General features: G+C 48.4%; 1 protein-coding gene across 5 annotated transcripts; it reads right to left on the bottom strand.

The window, feature by feature from the left end:
• Positions 1 to 264: 264 nt before the first annotated feature.
• On the bottom strand, positions 265 to 21,362 carry CIB2 (calcium and integrin binding family member 2). Of its 5 annotated transcripts, none has more exons than XM_081291033.1 (6): positions 20,586 to 20,774; positions 9,716 to 9,795; positions 6,034 to 6,145; positions 4,234 to 4,381; positions 1,165 to 1,360; positions 265 to 750 (listed from the first exon to the last, which is right to left on the bottom strand). In XM_081291033.1, exons 1-6 carry the CDS (start codon positions 20,634 to 20,636, stop codon positions 729 to 731), a joined length of 609 nt encoding a protein of 202 aa, XP_081147159.1. In that variant the 5' UTR covers positions 20,637 to 20,774; the 3' UTR covers positions 265 to 728. The 5 variants fall into 5 exon arrangements, with proteins under 5 accessions (XP_081147159.1, XP_081147160.1, XP_081147161.1 ...); XM_081291034.1 differs by lacking the exon at positions 9,716 to 9,795 and adding an exon at positions 16,036 to 16,070; XM_081291035.1 differs by lacking the exon at positions 9,716 to 9,795 and having other exon boundaries at positions 20,586 to 20,718.
• Between the last annotated feature and the right edge of the window lie 514 nt (positions 21,363 to 21,876).

Raw genomic sequence — 21,876 nt, forward strand, 5'->3', positions numbered from 1 at the left:
AATAGGTACCACTGAACATTTCCTAATGTTGGCAGACACGGGTGTGGGGGACACAGAGTGTTTTACTACCAGGAGTTCACAAATCTGTGGACAGCACACACCAGTGAGGATTCCACATCATTGGGGAGGTTGGATAGGGTGGTGCTCAAACTCAGGGACAGACAGGGACAGAGCCCTTTGGACCCACCGCTCACCTCACACAGCTTCACATTGGGGAGTGGTGGGAAGAGGAACAGGCCAGAGTGGGGCACAGCTCAGCCTTGGATTTTGGAAGAAGATTATATAGCTCATTAAAAGCCTGACCCCTCTCTCTTTCTCTCTCCTTTTTTTTTTTTTTTTTGTATTTGCTCTGGGTGACTGGGGTATCAACCCAGCACATGGTCAAGTCAGACCCCACTACTTCCTGTTGGGTTTTCTTCCTTCCCCTCCCAGGAGGGACATTTCTGATGGGGAGAGAGGGGTGGATGGAAGGATCTGCTCAGGGGCTATGTGTCCTGGGGCTGGACTACTGGGAGCCCTGGGAAGGGTCCTACTCCTCACAACCCACTTCTCTCATTAAGGTTTTTTTTTTTTTCTTTCTTTCTTTTTTGCTGAAAGGGCCACAGAAAATGTTCATGGGTGTAAACCCCAGAGGCTGCCGTTCCTTTCCTGGGAAGCATGCAGCCACACCTGTATAGGCAGCAGAGCTGGGTGGTGAGCTTCCAGGTCCTACAGCCTTGGCAGTGTCCTCAGATCCGGATGTGGAAAGTGCTGGAAAGAGAGCAAGGAAAGGAGAGGGTGAGAGGTCCTGGATGGGGCAGGTAGAAGCTCCTTAGGAAAAAAGAACTGGCCCACCCCTGGCCAGTTCCTTAGGGTAGCCTGCACAGAGGCACAATTAATCACCCCAAGGGAAGGAAGGTTCAGAGGAACCAACAGCTATCCTCCAGGTTTCCAGCACCCGTCATAACTGAAGGACCTTCCGGGTCTGTATCCTTCCCAGGAGAGTCTGGTCCTTCAAAGAACAAGGCCAGCCACACAAGAAGAGGATCTGAGCCTTGAAGATGACCTATTGCTTCCTGGTCTGCACATCATGAACCATGGAAGTACCATAAGACCAGTCCTCCTGGATGTGGCCCCAACATTCTGATCTTCCCTCCCCAAGCCCAATCCCTGGGCTGACAGCACCTGAGGAAATCAGGGGCCTTGGCGATCATGTCCTCAAAGTCAGCAAAGCCCAGCTTGCCGTCGCCATCTAGGTCAGCTTCCTCTATGACTTTGTCACACACGAGCACCACCTCGTCCTCATCCAGCTCTGACTTGGTGAGCCGGGCCAGTGTCAGCTCCAGGTCCTCCTTGCAGATGAAGTTGTCAGTGTTGAAGTCTGTGGGGTGGGTGGCATGGATTGGAGATGTTTAGGCCAGGGGTGGGTTCCTTCAGGTCTGGTCCTATAATACCCCTTCCTCCTTGCTGGTCACACTGACCTCACTAAGCCTCTAAACTCCCCAAAGCATTTCTAGGCACACTTTGGGGATACTAGATCTTTGTGCCAGCTGATGAGGTGCAAGAGGGTCTCACCCATAAAATATGGCTTAAATATCCAGTTAACAAGTTAACATTCAGAGTACCTACCAAACCCTACAATGACTATATGTATACCCAGTCAGAGACGGTTCCAAATCTGAGGCTCCCCAGGAACTTTGGGCTCAGGCCAAATGTCCCTTCTGGCCTTACCCTCTGTGGGCTTCTAGAGCTGAGGAAATCAAAACTCAAGAAGGCCAAGTGACTGACTTAAGATCACAGAGACAGTCAGAGATGGAACAGAGATTCTGACTGGGGCCTATATGACTTTAAGACCTCTGCTTTCTAAATGGGACCACATTGTCTAAGGCAGGCTTCAAGTCAAACATGTAGTCACACATCATGTTGTACATGATAAACACATACAATTTCACCTGTCAATTAAACACACACACACACCAAGTCAGGAGATGCAGACACCCCTCAGAGGCTATTGGCTGGCCTTCATACACAGAGCAGGGAGCATGGTTTGATTGTACTGAAAAAAAAAGGCACTACCACTGCCCCAAACAGCAAAATGATTCAAGGAATGAGCTACACAAAGAATCATCATGGTGATGAACTCCACCCCTCCTCACCATTCTCAGCCCAACTGCCAGATCTTTGCACCTGCGGTTTCTCCTGCCTGGGATGCCTTGCCCAGCAAACACCTGGGGGAAGTTTCCCTCAAATTCCCCCCGCCCAAGAGGGGCTTTCTAGACATAAGGGTCCCCTTCACTGAGCTCCTCTTGACACAGTTGCAGATTAGCCTACTAAGCTAACTGACATTAATGGTAGTGAGGAAGAGAATAACTGCAATGTGAGCACAGCATGCTTTTCCTCATTTAGTTTTTATTTTTTTTATTTATTTTATTTTTTTAAATATTTATTTTTTAGTTTTAGGTGGACACAATATCTTTATTTTACATTTATGTGGTGCTGAGGTTCGAACCCAGGGCCTCGTGCATGCTAGGCAAGCACTCTACCACTGAGCCACAATCCCAGCCCCCTCATTTAGTTTTTAAATGATACCTACTAGATAGGTAAACCTAGAATTCCCACTCTACAGATGAGGAAACAGAGTTGGATCGGATGAGACCTGCCTGAGGTCCCCGGTGGGTGCTGGTACTAGAGCCTAAAGCCCTTGGGAGTACCCTGTACTTTCCACCTCCGCACTTGCTTGTGATGGCCTCCAGAGCAGGCACACGTGGGATTCATTTTTGCCACTGAAGGGACACGCAGGCAGTTCTCTGGAAAGACTTGCTGGCTGGCTGGATTCCTCTGCCCATTTCATGAAAGGAAACTGAGGCCTTTGTGTGCTCTTCCCCGTCTTTGGTGGACAATAACCCTTCCCAGAAGCAACATGTTGGGGTCTAAGTTTGGAGGGATGATGGGTGGAATTTGGGAAGCATTTTATATGTTTCATACATGAACCATGAAGCCACAGTTTGTGGAGGGTGGACAAGCAGGTACTGTCTTTCTCATATGCAAAGACAATGTGAGTGCACAGATATATCTAAACCAAAATCCTTTGAAATAAACATGACAATGACAAAATGAAGACATCCCTTAATGGGTCCCATTGCATTAGATTCCACCAGCTGCTCAAAATACCAAGGACAAATTTGTCATTGGCTTCTCTGGTCTAGGGAAGGTTCTAGCCCCTCCTTGGACTTCAATGTCCCCCATCTAAGGATAGCTGAGGATTTGACACCAATGCCCTTGGGCCTGTGGGGCTCATTGCCTCTGACACAGCAATGTAAGCTATGTGAAGTTGTATCCTTTTCAGACTCCTGAGTGCCCATCGCCCTCTGGTGGCCAGTGAGACAACGGGGCAGAGGGCTGTGCTGTGCTAGGGTGAAATGAAGAGCCCCCTTACCCTTGGCACTTTGGGGGTCTCTCTTGCTGCTCAGCCTTCCCACCACGGGCCCACACCTCATCTCTGGGACCCAGATTCAGTATGGCTCCTGTTCACACCCCAAAGTTTCTGAGAGATCTTTCAAAACACAGCTTCCCTTCCCCTGGACACCCTGCAGTGCCTGGTGCCCTGAGCATTAGACCCAAACTCCCAGGCTGGCTCCTTACAACCCGGCCCCAGTTTACCTCTCCAGACCCACACTGCCACAAGCCCCACCATGTCCCAAACCTCTTTTATCTTATTGAGTCCTGTGTCTTCCTGTTTCTCTGAGTCCTTATAGGCTGCCCCCTCTGCCAGGGCTGACCACTCCCATGTGTCCAGTTGACAAATCTTCTCAAATCCTCTAGGCCCTCATTAAATGACATCATATGTGACTCCCTCCTCACACTAACCCCAACCCATGGTGGGCAAGTCTCTTCCTCCTCTGCTCTTAGGATCCCTGAGGATGGCTCTCAGGCAGAATGTGTCCCTCACTGCCCCCATGCTGGACCAGCACTCTTTAAAAAATATATATATATATATATTTTTTTTTTCTTAGTTGTAGTTGGACACAATACCTTTATTTCACTTATTTATTTTTATGTGGTGCTGAGGATCAAACCCAGGGTCTCACATGTGCCAGGCGAGTGCTCTACCGCTGAACCACAACCCCAGCCCTGGACCAGCACTCTTTAGAGGTCAGCCTTGTTGTTCTTGGTGTCTCCCATGGTGGGAGCCAGCAGTAACTGGATGGCCAGATGGCCCTGAATACCACTTCCCTGCCTCCAGGGCCTGCTTACCATAGATCTTGAAGGCGTAGTTTGCCTTGAGCTCTCTGGGAGCTGACTCGCAGAGCACGGAAAACATGTCCACAAAGTCATTAAAGGTGAGGTTCCCTTCGCCATCCTCAGAAAAAGTCTCCACGATCCTTTCCTTGAAGGGATTCTCCTGAGGAAAATAGTCACAGCAATCAGAAGACTGCTGACAGGCAGTGTGGCCTTAGACAAGCATCTGAGCCTCCATTTCCCCATCTGCAAAATGGGAACAGTAATAGCACCTACTCCAAAGAGTTGCTAGAGGATTCAAGGATTTAAAGTATGCAAGGCCCAGCATAGAAGCATTCCATCAGTCACGTCATATAACTAAACAAGCTCTCCAGCTCAGCAGAGCCTCTGTACACTCATGGGAGGCAGAAGCAGGGCCTTGTGTCATTTCCCAGGGCAGCTCACAGAGGCTTCTGCCTTGATGGATAGGGTTCTGTCCTTGGCAAGAGAAGACATTCCCTGGCATGGGTAGCTCAGGTCATGTCAAGCCAAGATGGTGGGAGCCAGAAGTGGAGCCCCAAAGGGTTGGATAACAGGACAGGACATGCTGTGGGAGTCACAGAGATGGTTCAAATACCAGGCCTGCAACCAATTCTCCCAGACCACCCCCAGTACTGCCTCCCCGGGGGGCTGTACACTGATTCCTTTCTCTAATACCAAATCGTGCAGAGTCCCACACTCCTGGGTTCCTTCCATCACAACTGGGCTAGCACTTGGCCGGCCCCATTCAGTGCCCAGCCCAGAGCTCAGAGACAGAGCACATGGTTTCTGCCCATGAGTGCCTTATGCTCTCCATGACCCTTTGAGCCTGGTCTCCCACCCCTCTTTAGGCCAGGCTGGTGCTTGTCCAGAGGCAAGGTTTGGGCTCATTGTCTCTCCTGATTCCAGTCAGCCAGGTGCAGTCCCATGAGGATGCTGGGTAATGCTGTGGCCCCACATCCTAGGAGAGGGGTCATCTGCAAAGCACCATGGCATGTGGAGTTGCACCCAAATATATTTATCCCCCACCTTTGGAACTGGGGATCAAACTCAGAGGTGCTCTAACTCTGAGCTACATCCTGGCCTTTTTTATTTTTATTTTGAGACAGAGTCTCACTAAGTTTCTCAGGCAAACCTTAAACTTGCAATCCTCCTGCCTCAGCCTCCTGAGTTGCTGACTTACTGTAGTGTGCCAACACATCCAGCTTCCAAATGTCTCCTTAATGTTGGAATGCACTTTACATATTCTGGGTGAGGAACTCATGAAATGAACCATTCAAATGTATGGGAGGTTTGAGGACCAGCCTCACTCAGAAGCTAGTGAGAAAATAAAATGTTGACTTACCCCAGATGCACTGAACCTGAATCAGCATTCTGAAAAGATTTTCAGGTGATTTTTGCTATGTTCAGTTCTGAGAAGTGAGCCATGGATGCCCATGCTGACCTTGCAAGAAGCCACAGCCAGACAAAGAAGAGACAGAAAAATTGTCTAAAAGGGCAGATATAATATCTGTCAAGTACAGAGGCCACTTCATGAAGGGGCAGGCAGGTGGGCACAGGCCAAAGGCTGAGCAGCAGGGCAGCCACTGATCCACAGTAACCCTATTGATTCCCCACATTTATTCATAAGAGTGCAGATGAGAAAACTGAGGCACAGAGAGGTTCAGTGGTCAGCTCAGAGCCACAGAACCACAAAGAGTGCAGCAAGGATTCACCCAGAGCTGGGTGCCTCTGCTGTCCATCCAGAGGTGTAGATTCCCCATCCCCACAGCCCAACTGGGAAGGCCTCTCACATACCCGGAGCTCCGGCATCTGGATGATGAGGCTCATGGGCACATGGACAATGGGGCTCTTCCTGTAGTCCATCGGAACAAGGTTGGGGGCCAGTTCGTAGAACCGTGCATGAAGCCTTTGAGGGAAACAGAGGAAAAGCACTGGAGGGGATGTCACCCTGATCCCCCAGTGGACCAATGCTGCTCTGTGTGGGCCTCTGCCCCAGAAAACCTACCTCAGCTCTGCCCACAAGACTGTGAAGCTTGGGAGGGAAGAAGATTCTACCTGAACCCCCATGCTGACAATCAGACTGTGTCCAGACCCTTCCCGTTTCTACGACACACCACCATCACCATCACCCTCATCCCTGGGACCGTACCCCTTTGGACTCTTAAGAGTCTTCTGTGCTTCACGCAATATGCTAAGACTTGACATGTCACCTTACTTGATATCCTCCTTATCATTGGGCATAAAGATGCATTGTGACCCCATTTTATAGCTCAGCAAATGAAGCTGAGGATAAGAGTGATTTGTCTAAGGCCACACAACTAGGGCATGTAGAAGGCCAGGAAACAAATCCAGAACTGGAAATCCAGAGTAGAAATTCTTAACCACTCTTCTTTCTGCCAGTCCTGGGGGTCTGCAAAACCAAGGACCAGTTCCCTCTTCCCCAACATGAGCTCTCAGGATTGGTCTCTAAAGAGCTCCAGCAGACCTTACATCCTCAGGAAGCCCCTGTGAATGGGCCACCTGCAACTTGCCTAGAGCAGGGAGCCATCAGGACCAAGCCCATTTACTGCCCTGGGTCCAGCCCTCCTCACTGATGGCACAGTTTGCAGGCTCCCATCCCATCTCCTGCCCTGGACTCAGGAACACAAGACCACTTCAGCATGCTGCATGGACCCTTGGGGATGAGAAGCATCCTGACACCATCTCACTTAGAAGGTCCCCATTATCCAGGCCTCCTTTGCCTTGTGTCCTTTGGTCCAGGTCCCTGCCATTCCAGAGAATAGTCTCCTTCCCAAGACCGGTACAATTGCATTCATAAGAACTGTTTCAATGAAGTGCTGCTGGGGACTGGGGGAAACAAGTGATCCTCTCGGGGCTGCGGTAGGTAAACTGTACAAGGTGAGGCCCAAGGCTACTGAGATTAGATCAGGTATGGCCCCATATCACCTGGGCCTGGGCCTGGGCTGTCCTACCACCTCAAAGTCTGGGTCAGCCTAGGTCTTCTAAGTGGCCCAACTCAGAACCTCTTTTAGCAAATCCTTCAACACAGCCACCTGAACCTCACTGGGATCCACCCATCTCTTGGCGTTGAGCAGAGCATTTAATTACTTCCCCAGCTCACACACAAAAGGAACTCAGCTCCCAGTGCCGACTTGTGCCAGGCCCTGAGCTAAGGCTGTGAGAGTTATTTTTCCTGTTTTAATTCCCAAACCATCCTGAGAGGTAGATATTAGCCTCCTATTTTTCAGGTGGGATAACTAAGGCTCAAGGGTTAAATGCCTATTCCCTGCTTAAACAACCAGTGAGAAGTGGGGATGAGACTTGAACCCAGATCTCCATGTTTCCCCTGCAAGTCAAGCCACTCTGGCAAGCATGTATGTCATCAACACCTGGTTCAGAGACTGTCCAGGGCAAATGAAAAGCAAAATGCCACAAGCCCACTTCCCATCCTCTTACAAGAGCCTGAATTCACAAAGAAGCTCCATGGCTTGGAGGAAGCTAGAGGTGGGTAAGGCCCAAGAATTTATCCCTTAGGTGTGAGGGAGTCAACAAAAACCAGGGTGGCAGGATCAAGTGGGGATTTTCCATAAGAGGGTGCTCAAGGACTTTCTTTGCTTCTATTTCCTGCATTGAGAAAAACAGTCCCCAAACCCTACAACCACAAATTGTTTTGCAATCCATATATAGACAGATCCATTGTGTTTCCAATTTTTATATTTCCCACTTGACTTTGACACCTAAACACAGTATGTGTGCAGGAGTATGATGCTCGGCTATTTCTGGGGGCTGGCTTAAATCTCCATTAAATCACCATTCCCCCAATAAAGGGTACTGAGTTCAAGATGATTTATATATTTGTCTTATACATTTAGGACCAGAAATAATATTTGTGCTACTTGAATTGCTCCAGAGCATAAGGTAAAATGTGAAGGCTGGCTTAAAGCCTCATGTCAGGCTGCAGCAGGAGCCTGGGGTCAGGCTGAGGTTGGAAACACTCTCTCACTAGCAGAGTGGCTTTGGGTAAGTGGAGTAACCTTTGAAAAATAAACGATCATTGTACTGTCATGTGTAACTAATTAAAACAAATTAAAAAAGAAAAAGAAAAAGAAATTTCTCTTTCAGAAATGGGGGCCACCCTGCTATTGTCACACTTGTAAGAACTAAATAGGATGATGCTCATAAAACCACCTGGCTCTTACTGAGTGATGGTGGCACATACCTGTAATACCAGTGACTTGGAAGGCTGAGGCATGAGGATTGCCAAGTTCGAAGCCAGCTTCAGTAACTTAGCAAGGCCCTCTGCAACTTAGTGAGACTCTGTCTCAAAAATTTAAAAAGGCTTGTTAAGCACCCCTGGCTTCAATCCCTAGTACAAACAAACAAACAACCATCCTGGCTCTCAACTGTAGCTATTAGCATGTTGACTGACATGTGTGGGGCTTCCTGGAAGGAGAGGGTTTGGGAGAGGGGCTGGGAATGCTTTTCCAGGGTTGAGGAGGTTCTGCTAGGGTGGGAAGCCAGCTTCTGCCCGGGTGGGAAGCCAGCTTCTGCCCTAGTACACAGATCTGTCCTAAAATGATGAATAATGTTAGAATTTTTTTCTTTAAAGTAAACCTAAGAAGAATTTGAAATCCTAAATCACTCTGGAAGATAATCTAAACATTGTCACCATTTCCCCAATAAAGGGTACTGAGTTCAAGATGATTTATATATTTCTCTTATCATACATCTAGGACCAGAAATAATATTTGTGCTACTTGAATTGCTCCAGAGCATAAGGCAAAATGTGAAGGCCTCCAAGTTTGTATTAAAGAATCAATAAAACCGTGATACTAAAACCCAGTGAGTAGCATCCAGAATGAACCGAGGGCACTTGCATGTGCAGATGCAAAGCTCTTTTTAAAATAACATACCGGTAAATCAAGTCCAGCAGTTTTTAAGAGAATAATACACTGGGACCAGGTGGGATTTATTCAAGAATGCAAGCATGGTTCAATGCATGGAAATCTGTGACTATAAATGATATTAATAGACAAAAATTTTGATCAATTTGACAGATACATTTATGACTGTGTGGTTGTACACACCACATGTTCACACTGAGATCCCCATGAGGTGGAAGTGGAGAAGTGTAGTTAGAGGGAAGCTGACTTATTGCTTAATCTATCTTTGATTTTTTTTCCTTGGTGATGGGGGTGGAAATTAAGGCATCATGCATGCTAAGTATGTGCTCTGCCACTGAGCTGCAGCCTCAGTTGCAAAGTTTTTAAATTTTTAAAAGTATTTTTTAATAAAAATTAAAAATGTTAAAAGCATGTGGATTTTTTATTTTAATTTTTTTTGTCAACAGAATCTTAAAATTCTTAGTAAAACAGAAACAAAGTAGTTTCTGCTTAGAAGCAGAACTAAAAGGACATCTTCATTGTAAATCAACATCAAACATCATATTTAGCCAGCCAGGTGTGGTGGCACATACCTGTAATCCCAGGGGCTTGGGAAGCCGAGGCAGGAGAACTGTGAGTTCAAAACCAGCTTCTGCAAGTTCAAAGCCAGCCTCTGCAAAAGTGAGGCACTAAGCAACTCAGTGAGACCTTGTCTCTAAATAAAATACAAAATAGGGCTGGGGATATGGCTCAGAGGACAAAGTGACCCTGAGTGCAATCCCCAATACCCCCCGACAAAAAAAAACCAAAAATCACGCTTAAAATACTGGAAATAAACCCATAAATGTGGGATGCCTATAATCACCATCATTATATAACATGTTCCCTCTGGAGTGCTAGTTAATATAATTAGTTAAAACAATAAAAGAGTACGTATAAATGTTGGAAAGAAGGAGGCAAATCATCATTACTTGTTGGAAAACAAAAAAAAATTATATTTGAATTAGAGCTTAGAAGATTTTCTATGTAACAACTTTCCTATATATCAACATTAGCCTAATAAAAAATGATTAAAAAGACCTAATTCAGTGGCTGGGATGTAGCTCAGTAGCAATGTGCTTGCCTAGCAAGGGTGAGACCCTGGGTTTGATCCTGGGTACTGCTAAAAACAAATAAACAAACAAAAACACTAATCCACAATTTTAAAGAAGCAATAAAACAAAACCAGCTATGTATAAAATTAATATGAAATGAATACTAAAAACATGAAACTTTATCAAGGGGTATAATGTTTTAGGTAGTTAAGATAATTAGTGTATATTCCTAATAAGAAAGAGTTAATACCAGGAGCTAGGGATATAGCTCTGTGGTAAAGCTCTTGCCTACCATAGGCAAAGGCCCTGGGTTCAATCCCTGGTACTTAAAAAAAATAATAATAATAATAAAGAAAGGCAATACTCTAATGATGCTGTGTTTTACTTTTACACAGTACTATAAAGTAATTAAATTAAAAGCTGAATTAAAATTTAGAATTTTGTTACCAACATGTACAAATTAAAAGACTTTAAATTATGCATCTGGATTTGCTAATTATGCTGGGACTGAAGAGCAACTGTTTCTGCAGCTGCTATTTTAATGAGCCCCAGACTGGGCAGCTTCATTTATTTACAGTGCATGCTGGCCCGCAGGCAGCTGTGTTTCAGACTCTTAGGTTATTCAAGTCAGAAGACAAAAAGACCTGTAACGATAGTGTGGGCAAAATTCAAAAGTCTTAAAATTCTACTTTGATCCTGAAATCTGTATTTTAAGGAAATAATCCCCAATATGCAGTTATGTGAAGGTGCCTCAGTGATAGTCACCTCAGTACTAATTAAAATGGTGAAAACTTGGTCACCTGGATGTCGGCTAAATCAATTAAGGGACACTCAGTAAACACAGCTATTTAAAATGTTCTAGAAGAATACCTAATGATCTTGAAAGTTGGTTGGGGGTGTTGCTGTGGCAGAGCACATGCTTACCAGGCAAGAGGCCCTTGGTTCCATCCCCAGCACCAAAGTCCAAAAAAGTTGTTCACACAATGTAAACTGAAAAAAGTAGAATGTACAATAGGAGTCCATTTAATAATTTTTTAAAAGCTTGTATAAAAAAAGAAAGTCAGAAAAGAAGGTTGTTTACTAAAATGTTAGTAGTGGTTATCTTGGGTGGTGAGGGTATTGATATATTGTTTTCTTTTTTATTAGCTATAATTAGTTTTTAAAATAGTGCTAAAATAGCAAAATTTACCATCTTAACTACTAAAATTACTTTAAATTTTTTTTTTTTTAGTTATAGATGGACACAATATCTTTGTTTTATTTACTTATTTTTGAATGTGGTCCTGAGGATCCGAATCCAGTGCCTCACGTATGTGAGGCGAGCACTCAGCCACTAAGCCCCAGCCCCAGCCCCCTAAAATTACTTTTAATGGTAATAAAATGCACATAAAATTGACTACCTCGGCCATTTTTAAGTGTACACTTTATGGTATTAAGGACATTTACAATGTCAGGCAAACATTACCACCACCCATCTCCAGAACTTTCTTCATCTTGCAAAACTGAAACTCTATACCCATGAAACAGTAACTCCCCTCTTCCCCCTCTTCCCAGCCCCTGGCAACCACCCTTCAACTTTGTGTCTCTATGAATTTGACTATTCTGGGTCCCTCGCTAAGGTGGAGTATACGGTACATCTCTTTGTGACTGGCTTACTTCATGTAGCATAATGTTCTCAAGGTCTATCTAGTATATTGCATGTGTCCCAATGCCTCTGTTTTAAGGCTGAATAATATTCTTTTCCCCGGGTATACTGTGCTTTGTTCAGCCATTCATCTGCTGAGGGGCACTTGGGTTGCTGCCACCTTTTGGCTACTGTGAATAATGCTCTAAGGACATGAGAGTACAAACTTGTCTTCAATTCTTTTGATTATATACCATAAACTGAATTGCTGGATTGTATGGAAATTCTATTTTTAATTTTTTTTTGCAGATCTACCATATATTTTCCGTAGCTCTCTTGTAAATTCTTACAATTTGTCTTAAAAAAACAATTTTAAGCATATTACAAAACAATATTGTTTGACTTTTTGATAAACATAAAAGAAAATGCTGGCACAACTTACAACAAAATATTAGTAGACATTATTTCATGGGTGGGGTTAGGATTATAAGGTACATTTTTTGTCTTCTGTTGACTAGCTTTCCTTTTTCTTTTCTGTGTGTGTGTGTGTGTGTGTGTGTGTGTGTGTGTGTGTGTTACTTCCTGGGGATCAAACCCATGGCCTTGCTCATACTAGAAATTATATTCTAATTTTTTACAGTAATTTATATTACATGTGCAACAAAAAATTAAAAGTAACTAAAATAGATTACACAAAGTTTTTTAAAGGCTGAGAAAATAAACAGTAAAGTAACAACAAGATGAACATCTGGGGTTACTAATTTGGTGAGCCTTTCTTTATACCCAGGGGACAAGGACTCCTAAGCCACTCATGCACAGTGTAATGGGGGACGCCATAGTTGAAGCTTTAAGCATCTGATCCACAGACAGCAAGGAGGCTGAAGGGATGGGTGGCCCAATGGGGTGGGCTGCCCATTTGGGCTCAGAGAGCGGGTAGAAGAGCTGTGTCCTGGGGAGCAATTGGATCTACCAGGGTAGGGGTGGAGGAAGTAGAGAGAGAATCAGCTCTATGGTTATCTGTGACTCGGTGTCACTGACCCAAGGCTGCCAGAAAGCTAGGCCCCAAGCTGCAAAGAGCCTCCTGCTCAGGTTTCCTCCTCGCCATCTGGTCAGTACTCAGGGTGCAGCTTACCAAGAAAACCATCCGGGTGGGGGCAGGGTGGCTGCACTGAGGTCTTGGGAGGAGGGCAGACTAGCAGAGGCTGGGCCTGGTCAGTCTGGCCCTGCTGCTGCCCTGCTGTGCATTGCTGGGCAGGTCTTTGCTCCTTGCTCTTTCTGGGCTCCAGGTCTTAGTTGTGCTGCCTGGTGCCGCAGTCTTGGCTGGGCACAGAATCACGAGCCACCACACACCTTGTAGATTCAAACAGCAATTCTTTATTCCCGAACTCACACCGGCCTCTACACACATTCTGGGGAAATCCAAGTTCTGCCGCACAATTCACATCCCAAATACTTTCTCAATTCCACAAGAACTCAACGGGAACTTAGGCAGCAGGATATGCCCTATTCCCAGCAGCAATAACCTTAAACCTGGAACTGCCTTAAATCCAGATTGTCCTAAACCGGGAACGCCTTAAACCCAAATTATCCTAAACCGGGATACTTCCTAAAACCTGCAGGATACACCCTAAACCTGGATCCACCCTGGTCCTTGAGCAGGGTCACCTTTCTCAAACACACATGCAATGTCACAGCGAATTTCCAAGGCAAGTCCATTTAACATGGGGTACGCTGGCAAGGAAATTTCGATGCGTCATTCCTACTTGGCAATGGCCCTCAGCAGCCTGGACTTGAGATGTAAACAGTAGGGGGGGTGCTTCCCTGGGTGGATAGGAATCAGTCACACTGGCCTCTACTAGTACCCAGAGAGAAGGCTGGAGAAGAGTAAAGAAGCTGATACTAAAAAGGAACCAAAGTGGCCATGCCTGGTTCCTCCAGGGACAGGTAATCCCACCTCCTGCCTTATCTCACCGCCCTTCCCTGAAGGTACACAGGTGGGCAACAGAACTCCAAGTAGCTCTTAGTTGTCTTTAAAATACCATTGACATGGCCCTCCCAGAAAATAGTCCCAGCAAACACTGCTGTCCCTACCCTGAAGATGTGGCAAGGAGACACATAAGGTGCCACATAGTAGGGACCAGATGCCAGGCTTCATCCCTCCCCTTCCCCACATGGTCACTTCATAGGAAAAACCCTGAGTCTAATTCTGTGGGTCCTCAATGATTAGTAACATAGAGTCTGGGCTTGAATACACCAGTGACAAAGCAGTAGGGTGGGTGTGTCCAGGTGTGTGGAGAGGTCCTTCACTGCTTTTGGGACCTTAGCTGTGGCCTTTGCTCTGATGTTGAATTATAAAGGCTCTCTGCAGATGAGACTGCAGAGAGCCAGGACAGTCCTCCCTAAGCACTCTCACTGCCTGGACTCCCTCATTTGCAAAGAGGCCAGGAATACCCCCAGATGTCTGTCATATTGACTCCCACTCCTAACCTTGAGCCACTCTTCCCTCATCCCCCCAGGGGCAACCTGGCTGCTCTCAGTAAAACCACAAGAAGGGCAGGGATCCGCCGCAGGCCTGCTTCCTTGTGGCAGCTGCTCCTCAGGCTGGATCCATCTCCATGGCCAGTCGTCCCTCACCCACACACTCTTCCAGCCCTCACCAGTGATTTACAGGGGCAATCCCAGGAGCAGCCTGAGAGACCCAAGTCTTACTTGACAACAAGTTCAAGGGAAGCTGGCATCTGAGCCCACAAACCCACAGAGCACCATTAAGTTGTAAGAACTCTGTGTGATCACTGGGCTGGCAGGGAGTCGGGAGGCTCCCCAGAGAAGGGAGTGACTGAAGTTGGGTCTGAAAGGAAGTATGGCATGAGAAAGGGCACCCTGGGCAGAGATGGTCAGCACAAAGACTTGGGGGGAAGGGGCTTCAGTGGCCAGAATGGAAATGGTTGTGGGCCTAAAGGAAAATCAGTCTGGGTCTGGCATCTACAAAGTGGATGTTGGGAGCTCCTCACAGCAGAGGACAAATGTGGCAAGGCTTAAATGAAGCTTTGTGTCAAAACTCTGAAAGGTCAAAGATGCCACCAGAACACCAGGAGCAACTGCTGCAAGATTACATTCTGAGAGCCATCTTGTCCCAATGGGGTCCTCACCCCCACAACACTCAAGCTCTGGCCAAATCCCAGTTATTAGATACCACGCTGGGGTTACTGCCTCTCGACAGCAGTCCTGTCATCCCATTTCCCAGAAGCAGCTGAGGCTCAGGCAGGGTCAAACCTGACTTGAAGCCATGGAGCTGGGAAGTGGAAGGAGAGCCCTATCTCTCTGAGGGGATGGAAGTGGGGTACACCTCACCCCCCTCAGGGGACAAGTTGAAATGGCAGCCTGGGAAGAGAGGAGCACTGCCTCTCCAAGCAGAGTGGTTAGGGCAGTGACAAACTACAGAACAGCTATCTTGAGAAGCTGCACCAAACTCCAGCCCCAGCCTGTCCATCGATCTCCAAGGAAAGTGATCCTGAGACTTCTCTGGCTTTTAATGCCACCTGATAGCCTGAGCAAAGGAGCCCAGCCAGGGCTATGGAGCAGGTTTCCTGGCATTCTGTGATTCCACTGTCTGGTCCTGGGGCTCTGAGACTACCAAGCCCCTTCATTTTCCTGTCCAGGACCACCCCCACAACCTGCGAGGACAGGGAAGGAAGGAGATTCCTGGTTTCTGGACATCCCAGGAGTCAAAGGACATCAAAGCTGGAACTAGAGAGGCCTAACAGGGGATACCTGTGGTAGTAGGCCCCAAGATGCAGGGACACAGCAAGGGACCTGATGTCAGAAGCCAGATCTCCAATCCCTGGCTATGTAACTTGGGCCAAGTTGCTGAGTCCCATCTTTAAAAGGGGATAACAGAATCTTCTTGTTATAAAGTCACAGTGAAAATTAAATGAAAATGTACCTGAAACCCTCCCACCCCAGAGTCTAGCATGTAATGAGTAGATGCTCCCTCCATTCCTGGCAGGAGGATCAGGGCCTTGGGAGCAGTGGGAAGTTCTTGAGTCCACAAGGCAGGCGCTGGGTATAGCTAAGGCCTCAAATGCATAGATGCTCTTTCTCAGCTCCAGCTTCTACAGTCAGCCCATATGGGGTCCCTGGCCCCACCCCTGCTGCAGCCCCAGCCCCAAAAGGGTGGACAAGAAGCCACACTTACTTGAGGATGTCCTTCTTATTGAAGAAGGTGCAGTCCTGTGGAGGGAAAACATATACACACAGTGGGCTGTGCGGCCCAAGGCTTCTTCCTTTCCCAGAGCCCTTGAGCCACAAGTCCTCACCACACAGCCCTGTGCTGGGGGCAGAAGAGACTCTATTTCCCCTCCCACATCTGCCCACTGCCTGGGAAGCCAAAGCATGGGTGGAGTGGGGCTGTGAGACATGCTTGGGGGTGCACAGTAAAGAAGGAGCTGGAGTTCACAGGTTGTCTTAAAGGCCAGTGGAATAAGCTGTGAGAGAACGGGAAGGTAGCTGGGACACAAAATTCTGACCTCCACTGAGGATGCACATGGCCACCACATTACACTAGTTCAGGTCCTGAGGATGGGGCCTCATGGAGGTGTGCAAGGTACATTGTGCATTCTGGATGGTCATGGGAAGCAGCCCTATGTTGGGAGATAGTAAATTCCAGGAATGTGGACAGAGGAAGCAACAGTATATATCCAGTGTCTGAAGCCACAGAAATGGGTAAGGTCACACAGTGGGAAAAGAGGAGGGATAGAGGACTGGGGGAAGAGGCTGTGGAGGAGGAGGGTGGGCAGGGAGCCTTGGAAGCATCTGGACAAAAGAAAGGGTGGAGGCTGCTAAGGAGGCCCAGGTGGGTTACCCAGAATGGGCAGCACTCAGCTCCTGAGGTCATACAGATTATAACCTCCTAGGACTTACCTGGTGGCCTGGTCTGCCTATAGTGGGTAAAAAATACTGGCATCTTTGATGGTGTCTATTTATTTATTTATTTGTCAATGGACCTTTATTTTTTATTTATTTGTAGGCAGTGCTGAGAATCGAACCCAGTGCCTCACACATGCTAGGTAAGCGCTCTACTACTGAACCCCAGCCCCAGCCCTTTGATGGTGTTTTTTATGCCAGGCTTTGGAGGGAAGCAAAGAGGTAAAAAGGATCCAGCACTTCCTAAAATAGCCAATGGAGAAGGCCTTTTATGTGTATCCTCCGCTGTTGGGCTCCTGTGTCTTTGTCCACTGTTGCAGTATGAAGGAAGAAGGCCTCTTAGGCTCTGCAGAGCCCAGAGCCTGGAGGGCCTCCTGGGGCCATATGCTGAGCAGAGCTGCTCTGATGCAGGGTGAATGGCTGCAGCCCAGGCTTGCAGACAGCCAGGCTGGCCTGGATAAGACCTGAAACCTCTGGACATCAGGTCAATTGGATTGCATGTTGAGGCAGGCCAAGAATGATGCCCATAGGATGCCCACAACAGGGAGGGCTCCATTGGGCACCTTCAGCTGGGGAGAGTTGGTAAGAATGTCTGGGTCCCATGAAGCCAAATAAATCTGTCCTTCTGAGCAACCTGCAGCTCTCTGGGAGTTAGATGAAGGACTCTATGCTGCCTTGCCCTTCTTGGAAATGTAGGTGCTGCTCCTGGGGGGACTTGGCTTTGCTTTTGGCAATGGCTCCTCTGTGGGAGCCATGAAAGGCTCAGGTTGGGGAAGCAGTGGCTCCACCTTCCACCCAGCAGGCAGAAAACTCCTGCCTGGCAGGCAGGTCTAAGACTCAGAGAGGCTGGGAACCATGTGGGCTGATACTCTGGAGACCTGGTTCAGGCAGCCTGACTGAACCTTCCAGGTACAGATGACCCTCTGCTGCAGGCTGGTTCTGAGGTTGGAAGGTGCCAGTCACAAGGGCCAGGACTCTGCTAACTAGCCAGGAGGGGGTTGTTGGCAGACCTGGAATGAAGAGGTCCTGGTTCCTGATCTCCTCTCTTCTGATCTGTCTGCTCCCTCCTCCCCTCCCCTCTCTCATTGACCCTGGGTTAGAAAGGAAGTATTCAGGTCCTGACCCAAGGGTTCTACTGGCAAAAATGCAAAAGCTTCCCATATAAACCTGGGCTCTTATCATGATTATTACATCTCTCTACATCAATGGTCCTTAAGATGGGGTGCCTGGACCAGCAGCAGCACTGGGACCTGAATTTTCAGAAGATCCCTCCTGTCCTTTGTCCCTGCATTGTTGCACCAGGAGTCCATATTCCATAAATGGTTCCCTAGGGTCTTCTACAGCAAGAGGGGACTGGCAGTGCAGTCAATGCAACTCTTTGTTCATGGATTATTTTCATAGAAAATTTTTGTTTTACAATGATGATATACAGTGTCCACTGAAAGGAAAAGGGAAGAGAGAGAACAGAACAGAAGAGATGAGATAGAAGGGGAAAGAAGGAAGAGGGAGAAAGAGTGAGAGAACCAAGGAACTGTGGCAAAAGCCAGTGAGTGGCTGGGGTGGAGGGAGCAGACAGGAGGGGTGAGGAAGGAGCAGTTAGACCTCTCATTCCCAGGAGACTGAGGAGGTCTGGACCAGGGCCGGGCCCTGGGGTTAAAGGAGAGGTACCCAGGTGAGACACAAAAGAGACTTGTTCTTAACTGAAAATGGGGGCTAAAGGAAAATGGAGAGTTGGAATGGCTGGAAGAGCAGCGGTGGGTTCTGGGAAAGGTAGTGAGGCCTGTGTGAGAGTTTGAAGGTTCTGGGGAATAGATTTACAATTCAGAGTGACCTAGACAGAAGCTTAAACTTTGGGAACCAATGACACCTGGGAACTAGGAAGAAGGCACCCTTCCTTAGGGAGAGAAGACTGTCAGGCTGGAAGTCCCAAGAAACCTGGTGATCACTTGGGGCAGAGGTGGCTATAACTCAGGGTCACCCCATCCAGCACTGGCTGGCCATGTTGGACAGCCAGAGGGAAGGAGATGGGGCTTCTCAGATTTCATGTCTCTCATTTCTCCCACCCGCTTGGCAGGGTCTAGCCAGGCCTGGCAAAGGATCAGAACCCAACACTGGGACTGGCTCTGATGGGTAACCCAATAGGCTGGTCTGAGTGGGAACCCAGGCTCCCTATCCCCACCCCAGACCATTCTTTGTTTCTGGGTATGGGCTGCTTGCCCATGCCTACCTCTAAGCTTTTATTCAAACTGCCACCTCCACCTGGAATGTCTCCTCATGCACTGCTGAGTAAAATGCACCCATCTTCCAAGGGCTTGTTCAAGCACTGCACTGTTTCTAAATCTTGCAGACAAAGCAAAAGCCAGCTACCTCCAGGTATTCCCCTGCCTGCTAACGCTCCTCCCTAGAACACACTCCACACCTGCCTCTATCACAAGGGCCACACTGGAGGTAAAAGTCTGTCTCACTTAAACTTTGAGTGTCTTCTGGACAAAAAAGCACATAGTCCAGCCCACTTCATCCCAAAGGAAGAAAGCCAACCTTGGGTTTGCTATTAAAATTTCTAAGTGAGACTTGAATGTCCAAGGCTCCTTAGCCTCTGTTTACTCTCCTATAAAATGGAGCGAATGATCCACCTCACTGTGATGGTCAAGTGAGTTGATGCGTGGAGGGCATTGACTACAGTGTCAGGTATACTTCTAGCTCTCCATAAATACTCTCTTCTTTCCTGAGTCTCACAAGAGGAACTGAGAAATCTGTGTTACTGATAAGGAGGAGACAAAGGGGCACTTATTTTACCTTCACCCACATCAAAGGACCCACACTTCAAGCTCGCTTTCCTTCATGCCAACACAAATATTCATGAAAGCTCCAGGTATCTACTATGTTCCTCTCTCCCAAGACAGTGGTGACAACAGGGTCCTGTCAGTCCTGCCTGGGGGAGTCAGGGAAGGTATCAGAGTAAGGCCTTGAAGGCTGGGAGAGATCACCTGGAGACAGGTGTCTCAGGCCCAGGAAACTGTACAGAAAAGAAAGAAATGGAAGGAGGGAAGAAGGAAAGAGCATGGCCAGTTGGGGATTGTAGACTGTTCTGAGGTAGTGGTAGTGCAGTCAGTAGGCAAGGGACCTGGAGAAATTGAGGCTGCAGAGGTAAGCTGGGCAGTTGGCCAGGGATCCTGGTAAGTCAGGGGTGGGGGCTTCATCTACAAGAATTTTTTACATGGGTGGGAGGACAGTGGGATCCTGGATCCTGACAGCTGGTACTGGAACCTAGAAGAATCTAAGGAGTGCTATTGGGGGTGCTGACAGAGATTAAAGAAGTGGCCATGTAAGAATGGTACCTGGCTTACCTTCTTGTTCCAGTTATTTCCATGTTGGGGCCAGAGGGATAGACTCCAACAGATAAACAGCCCAAGTTAAGACCACAATTGGGGCTATAAAACCCCACTCCCAACCCTTCTTGGGACTGTGGGGACTGACAAGGCTTTCGGCTCACGTTTTCTAACTCTCCATCTCAGTGCCAGGTGGTCGCTGGGAGGGGTGGCTTGGGTCCAGCTTGGACCCAGCATTAAGGCTGGATGGGGGAGAGAGGAAGGGAAAGGGAGCAAGGTGTGCCCGACACAAATTTCTACCTGGAAAGCACTGTCGTTCCCCAGGCAGGGAAACTGAGGCTCCGCGAGGGGTAAGTCACCAGCCCAAGGTCAGGCTGCGCGCTGAAGGCAGGAGTAGGATTTGAACCCCAGAGAACTGGCTTCCCCGCGGTCTCGGGAAAAGACAGGAGGGGCGGAGGGCGCCGCTTCAGGAACCGGGGCGCGCCGGGCTCACCTGGTAGTTGTCCAGCTGCTCTTCGGTGAAGATGGTCTGCTTGTTCCCCATGGTGGCTGCGGCGCCGTCGTTCGCCCGCGGGTGCGCCGCCTCCCATCAGCGGCCGCAGGAGCCGGGAGCCTCGCGCCCCGCGGCCCTCTGCAGCCCGGCGGCGGGCAGCGTCCCCGGGCGGCCGGACCCGCCACCCCGCCCCGCGGCTCGCCCTGAGGAGGTTAGCGGGGGGCCAGAGGCGCCGACCCGGCCCCGGCGTGGCAGCAACTCCGCCCCCGGCGGGGAGGCGACGGGCGCCGGACTCCGGTGCTGTCGTGCGCTCGGGGCCCGCCAGGCGGCGGCGTGGCCGCGAGAGGGCTCCTGGTGCCGCCGTGTGCGCGTCTGCAGGGCCCACCCAGGACTTCCGGCCAGCAGGGCCAGGGTCGCTGCGGGTGAGGGCTCCGGGCCTGGGAAATCCCTTCCAGGGATGGAGTAGGGCGAGTGACACCATCTCGGTGTGGGGCAGGGGTCCCTGTGCGGTGAGTGCCGAGACCTAGTTGGAGCCCGACTCTGCCACCGTCTTGCATGGCGACCTTGGCCAAGCCCTTCTCCTGGGCCCGGTGGCTCCGATGAAGTGGGGGTGGGGTGGGGTCAGTCGAGCTGACCTCCAAAACCCTCCGTGGCCCGATTCCCGCAAACCTTTGGCCGCAGCCTGGGCAGGGCATCTCAGGTCTTCTAGGCTCCTCAGGGAGGAGCACAGGATTTGCTTGGCATTCTCTTATACCTGAGAGAATTCGAAGAACTTATTGTATCCAGAGAAGTGTGACAAAGGCCAGTACGTTTTCTTGGGGTTTTAAGCAACTGCAAAACTTGAACCTCAGAAGATATCAGGGGGTGATGAAAAAAGCCGGCATGGTGGTGCACCTGTAATCCAAGCAGCTGGGGAGACTGAGGGAGGTGGATGCAAGTTCCAGGCTAGCCTCAGCAATTTAGCGGGGCCCTAGGCAACTTAGCCAGATCCTGTCTCAAAATAAAAAATGAAAAGAACTGGGGATGTTGCTCAGTGGTTGAGCATCCCTTGGTTCAATCCCTGGTACAAACAAAATAAAACAAAACAAACAAAAAACACCTCAATCTGGGTCTGAGAATTAATTTGGCAAAAGGACAATATTAACAGCAGAGAAGCATACCCATTTATTTAATTAAGTTTTACAGGACATGATAACCCTCATAAGTAAATGAAGATCCAAAGAAGTGGCAATACCTAAATACTTTTATACTAGGTTGAATAAACAGAATTATTGAAAAGTAAAATATATGG

This window comes from Spermophilus citellus, assembly GCF_964194105.1.
Source record: "Spermophilus citellus genome assembly, chromosome: 4".
NCBI classification, from domain to species: domain Eukaryota; kingdom Metazoa; phylum Chordata; class Mammalia; order Rodentia; family Sciuridae; genus Spermophilus; species Spermophilus citellus.